Genomic DNA, 6538 nt, shown 5'->3' with positions numbered 1-6538 from the left:
TCCAGTACGCTCTGCATGCATGCATGCATGCATGCAAGTTAGAAGCAGCAAAGGCTGCTTTTTTAGGGTTTGTTTTGCTAGCAGCAGCTCAAGAGGAGACACCTAATAACCTCAAAGGGATAGACGAGTGAAGAGACAAACAAAGAGACGCATGTAACGCACTTGCTGCTGCAGCATCGAAGCCTTCCCGCTTAGCGGGGGCCCCAGTGGGGCCCCCGGGGCCCCTCTCCATTAAGGGGCCCCTGAGGGCCCCCCGGGGGCCCCTGAGGCCCCTAGGAAGAGAAGAAAAGCAGCAGTGCAGAGATAGGAGAGACAGCAAGCCTCTTCGTGTTGCTGCTGATTGTTTGCATGCAAGTGAAAGACAAATTTCAGCGCTGCAGGCGCTGAAACCGTGTTGCTGCTGCACTTGCTCCTGCTGCTGCTGGTGCTGCTGCTGCTGCGGAGGCGAAGCTGCAGCGGCAGAAGACACCACTTTTGTAGCGCATGCATGCAAAGCAAGCGGAGACCTGAGGGGCCCCCAACTCACAGCAGCAACGGGGAGGCCCCCAGGCGGCTTCTGCCGGCGGCAGAGGGGCCCCCAGGGGCCCCGCATGCGCGCAGCAGCAGCAGCAGCAGCAGCAGCAGCAGATGCCCCAATATTTCCTGCTGCTGCTGCTGCTTCTGCTGCCAGCCCAGCCCTCAGCCCCTGCAATGTCTCTCGCTTGTTCTTCGCATTCTCCCGCAAAAGAAACTCCAGCAGCCTAAACCCTAAACCCTAAACCCTAAACCTAAGGGAGAACGCTGCAGCCTACACCTAACCCCTAAACCCTAAACCCTAGTATGCACTGAAATTCGTCTGAACTGCGGAGGCTCCGGAGAAAGTAGAAATTCAGGCAGAGGCAAGAGGCACCACGCTGTTGAGGGTTTAGGGTTTAGGGTTTAGGGTTTAGGGTCTGCAGCTCCACAGCGATGGTGCATACACTAGACGCCCGAATCAAAGGATTAGTATTCTGGGCCTTCAGTTGTGTGTCTGCTTCTGCTGCTGCAGCTGCTGCTGTTCCTTCTGCTGCTGCTGCTGTTCCTTCTGCTGCTGCTGCTGTCGCTGCTGCTGCTGCTGCTGCTGCTGCTGCTGGTCGGATCTTCTGAGGATTCTGCGGCTCCCTAGGCAAAGACAAGCAAAAGGGTTTGCTGCAGCAGCAGAGAAGCAGCTGCATGCATATGCATGCGAGGGAAGTAAGAAAGAAGAAGAGGTAGAGGGGGCCCCCACTGGGGCTGTTGCTGCTGTTAGTAGAAGTATATGTTTATGCTGCTGCAGCTAAGGAGCGGCAAGAGGTTTTTTTATATTAATAAAAACCTTAATTTTAATATAATAATAATAATATAATAAACAATAAAGAAATACAAGAAAAGATATATACGTGCTTGAAAACTATACAGAGGGCCCCAAGGGCCTTCTCTCTTAGAGGCCCTTTACTGTCTCCATAATTGCAGTGTATAGGCAGCTTTCGTGTGTCTCTCCAGCTGTATCTATTTAATTGTGTTTTAATTCTTATTATTAACTTAATAGCTTCTTTATTATAAAGGCTTCTTAGAATCCTGCGGTGTATGTACACTACAGCACAAGCAGCAGAACGCTGCGCCAGCCAATGAGGCCTGTAGGAGGGCGCCCTGCTGCTGCTGCTGCTGCTGCTGCTGCTGTTGCTGCTGCTGCTGCCTTACTGCTTGTATGCAGCGGTGTGTAGCTGAAGATCTCCTCACACAAGACAATAAAAGTATTATAATAAAATATTTATTTGTTTTTAAACATAGAAGAATAAAGAGAGACAGCTGGAGACTGCCCCGGTAGCCCTGGCTGTCTCTCCCATCTGCAGCAACAGCAGCAGCAGCAGCACCAGCAGCAGCAGCAGCAGCAGGAAGAGTTTCTTCTTTTCCTCTAGGAACAGCGACTGTCTCCTTTTAATGAGCTGCAGTTCACGCTGTCTATCCATTTTCACTCTCTTTTTGCTGCTGCAGAAAGGAGACAGCTGCCTTCATCGCGAACCGACGGTCTCCTTGAGGGTGCCCAGCGGTCTCTGTCTCTCAGTCTGTTTGCATAGCAGCAGCAAAGCAGCAGCAGCAACAAGAAGACACCGCCAGCTTGTTTATTTCCTTTATCTTTCTTATCTCTCTGTCTCCTTCTGTCTCCTTCTGTCTCCTCCACCCCCCCTATTCTGCTGCTGCAGAAAGGAGACACCCACCCTCCAAGGGCCTCGCGGCCTCAAGGGCTCAGCAGCACCAAACATAAGCAGCAGCACCAGCAGCTACAATCAGCAGCAGCAGCTAACAGCAGCAGCAGCAGCAGCAGCAGCAGACAATGCCTGTGTACGCAGAGGGCATCCGCCACCAGCGGAACTGCCCCGTGGGTGCTGCTGAGGAAGCAGCAGCAGCAACAGCAGCAGCAGCAGCAGCAGCCGCAGCAGGTGGATCAGGAGATGGTTTTACTTCAACATCTGAAGACATAGGAGACAGTTCTGAAGATGAGACAACGAGCACAGACTCTGAAGATTACGCTCTAAGGAGACAGCGGAGACAGAGGAGACAGAGGAGACAGCAGAGACAGCAGGAACCTCAGAAACTCTGTACTGATAAACGCTGCTGCACTTGGTTTGACCTCGCTAACTGGTTCGGCTACCTCCCCCTAGAACTGTCTCCTGCAGACTTTGAAGCTTGCTTCACTGATGTCGCAAACGGAGGCCCCGGGTATAACAACAATGCTAATTTACTGTCTCTTCTCTCTCTTTGTCTCTTCTGCTCCCTCTACTGTCTCATCTGTCTCCTCTACTGCCTCCTCTGCCTCCTCTACTGTCTCCTCTGTCTCCGCTACTGTCTCCTCTGCCTTCTCTACTGTCTCCTCTCTCTTCTCTCGCTTATCTCTCCTGCCTCCTCTGTTTCCTCTTCTGTCTCCTACTGTCTGCTCTGTCTTCTGTTCTGTCTTCTCTCGACTGTGTCCTCTGTCTTTTCAACTGTCTCCGCTGTCTTCTCGCATGTCTCCTCCTATGTCTTCTCTCTACTGTCTCCTTTTCTGTCTCCTTTTCTGTCTCCTCTGCTGTCTCCTCCGCTGTCTCCGCTGTCTCTTCTTGTGTCTTCTCTCTACTGTCTCCTCTACTGTCTCCTCTGTCTTCCCTTATGTCTTCTCTCTACTGTCTCCTCTACTGTCTCCTCTACTGTCTCCTCTGCTGTCTCCTCTGTCTCCTCTTCTGTCTTCTTTCTTCTACCTCTACTCTTCTGTCTCTTGTCTCTCGTCTTCTGTCTCCTCTCCACACAATAACACACACACATATATATATATACAATATTATATAACATCAAAATTTTATAGATATATACAATTAACAACAGATGCAGTATATTAATATTAATATATATGTATATATATATACTATATTTGATTTGCTATTAATTGCGGTGTCTCCTTAGATTATATGAAAAGTTGGTGGTGCTGGGAGCGAAGACGTTGGGGATCGTCTCCGAGATGCATTTTTATGAGATGTATGAAGAGGCTTCGAAAGTGTGGGGCCCCACACCAATAGATTTGCATGCAGAGAAGGAGGCTTTACGTTTACTCTGGGCAGGGAGAAGAGTAGAGCGTGTCTGCTCTCTCTCTGCTCTCTTTCTCTTCGGCAAGAGCTATCTAGCAGCAGCACAGAGCCTACCTACTCGTTTATCTATATCTAAATATATTAAAGCTTCTATAGGATTCTGCTGTCAGTGTACAAACACTGAAAATCTCTACAAGTGGATGCCTATCCTCATCGAACACATCTTCTGGACACAGAGGTAATATATTATTATTATTATTATTCGTATTATTATTATTATTCTTATTCTTATTATTTATATTTTTATTAATATATTATTATTATTATTATTATTATCATTAATACTATTATTATTATTATTATTATTATTCGTATTACTTGTATTATTATTGTTACTGTTCTTATTACTCATTAGTATTATTCTTATTAGCGTTATTCTTATTGTTATTATTACTCTTGTCATTCTTTTTATTATTATTATTATTCTTATTATGACTATTACTCTTTTCATTCTTATTATTCTTATTCTTATTACTCTCATTATTTTTATTTTTATTATCATTAGTAATATTATTATTACTCTTGTTCGTACTCATCTTCTCCTTTTTCTGTTTCTTATTCTTCTCTCCTTTGTCTCCTTTCTTCGTCTGTCTCCTTCTGTCTCTTTATTATCCATTTATTAATTTATTTATTTGTCTGTTCCCTTCTGTCTCTTTATTTTTTATTTATCTATTCGTCTGTCTCCTCAGGCTGCGTTCTGAGCGCCGCCCCGAAGACAACGCGCTGCTGCAGGATTTGCAGGAGTTGTTTGGTTATAAGTGTGAGTTGTATAATATCTTTATGATATAAACATAAATATAAATATAAATATAAATATAAATATAAATATAAATATAAATATAAAATATTAATATATAATATATAGTACAAATATTATATAACATAAATGTATATAAAGTTGAGGTTATAGTTGTCTGTAGTATCTTTATTATGTATATAAATATAAATATATATATATATATGTAATAAAATTTTATTGATTGAATTCAATTCAATTAACATTAGTTGTCTCTAATATCTTAATTATGTATATAAACGCATATATATATATATATAAATTTAATTAGGTTAGTTCAAAGTAATTAACATAAATTAACAAATATAATTAATTAAATTAAATTAAATTAAATTAAATTAAATTAAATTAAATTTGTTTGTTTTATCTGCAGTTGATCATCTGATCCCTCGCATTCGAGAATGCATAGAAGGGGCTCCGGTCCCTCAGCGTTCAGACACCCCAACAGGAAGAGAGTTATTGAAGTTGTATGCTGCAGATTATTTTAATAAGCTCTCCGATGTGAGTCTTTACGCTTACTTTCTTCCTTATCAACCCTTCATTCAAACCCTAAACCCTAAAGGGTTTAGGGTCTACGAATGAAAGGGCTCAGAATTTTAGCTATAGGGTTTAGGCTGTAAGGGATACGGTTTAGGTTTTAGAGTTAAGGGTTTAGGGTTTAGAGTGTAGGGATTAGGGTTTAAAGTGCAGCTTAATGGTCTAGGTTTTAGGGTTTAGGGTTTAGGGTTTAGGGTTTAGGGTTTAGGGTTTAGGATATATTTGTTTTATTCAGGAGGCGGGAGTCGATCCCGCGCGACGAGCGTTGTGGGTGGAGGAAGAAGTACATCATTTTCTTTCAGGCCCAGCTGTCTCTGCATTTGCGTATGCATGCGTCTCCTTGGGGCCCTACGTAGCTGCGCTCAAAGAAGAGGGACCTGTCAAGGCCCAGCACTTCGTTGATATGTTCGAGTGAGAAAGACATAGACTTATAAATATAAATATATATATATATATATATAGGTGCATGGATGTGCGTGTAGCTATTCATATCAATGCACATGCAGAGTTGTATGTTCGTTCACATAGAGGAGGAGAAACATACAAACAAGAACGTATATATACATTTATATACATATATATATATATACATATATATATGTATATTATATATGCATTTACAGTGCTGCGTATATATATATATATAGATAATATATGCATATATATACTTTGGCATATATGCAAAAGACAGGGATAGTTTGTATAAATATGCTGCATGCGACAGACGCGTGTGCATGCGTTGCAAGTGTCTCTTCTTCGTGTTATGTCTCTAGGAGACACCTGAAGTATTAGAGAGGGGGTAAATATCTTTTCTGCTGCTGCTGCTATTAATCAACGCATGCAAAGCAATCTACACCCTTACCCTAAAAGATATATCAGTGTCTCCGCTGTCTCTGCATGCAGGTCTTTACTTGCAGCCTGCTGGGTTATCTCTACCGAAGAGAAGGCAAAAATTTGGATGCCTAGTCTCATTCAGAGGCTGAGACAGGTGCGCAACAGCAGCAGCAGCAGCAGCAGCAGCTGCAGCAGCAGTAGTAGTAGATAGGGTCTCCTTTGTTTCCTTTTAACTGTGGTGTCTGTGATATTCTCTTTCGCCTGTCTGTCTCTGTCTCCTTGACTGGGTCCTCTTTGTCTCCTGATGCGTCTCCACTATATATTTTTCATAGTTTCTGGTGCATGCATGCATGCATGCTATGCTATGTTGTTGGGGCTTGATGTGGGGTGGTGTCTGCGCAGACGCAGCTAATGCTGCAGATGGCTAAGGCAGGAGGAGACAAGTACTTTATGAACAAAACCCCCTTTAATAAGCCTTCCAAGACCCCTATAGATATACGACAAGCCCCCAGCTCTAACAACGGCTTCATCGATCCCTTCGCCCTTTGGAACGTCGATCCCATGCGCAGACCAAACGCTGAAAGTCAGGCCTCTCAACGCCTACACTATACATCTATATATATATATATATGTATATATATATATATATATGTATATATATACACCTATAAATATATATATAGCCATATCTATATCTATCTACTATATATATATATATATATATATATATATATATATATATAACCCACACATA

At 42.9% G+C, this 6538-nt stretch overlaps 1 protein-coding gene across 1 annotated transcript; it reads left to right on the top strand.

Moving 5' to 3' along the window:
- Positions 1-2332: 2332 nt before the first annotated feature.
- EAH_00048770 (hypothetical protein) lies at positions 2333-6367 on the top strand (the record flags this gene model as incomplete). The annotated part of the gene is made up of 8 exons (XM_013391383.1): positions 2333-2718; positions 3436-3526; positions 3728-3795; positions 4307-4377; positions 4787-4914; positions 5186-5361; positions 5854-5938; positions 6187-6367. Coding segments are annotated over 8 exons (1186 nt in total), but the record flags the coding sequence as incomplete, so codon positions are not given.
- Between the last annotated feature and the right edge of the window lie 171 nt (positions 6368-6538).

The sequence above is a fragment of the Eimeria acervulina genome, genomic scaffold, assembly GCF_000499425.1.
Source record: "Eimeria acervulina Houghton genomic scaffold, Eah_scaff776, whole genome shotgun sequence".
Lineage (NCBI taxonomy): Eukaryota > Apicomplexa > Conoidasida > Eucoccidiorida > Eimeriidae > Eimeria > Eimeria acervulina.
The sequence above is the reverse complement of the archived record's forward strand: the minus strand, read 5'-3'. Positions and strand labels throughout refer to the sequence as shown.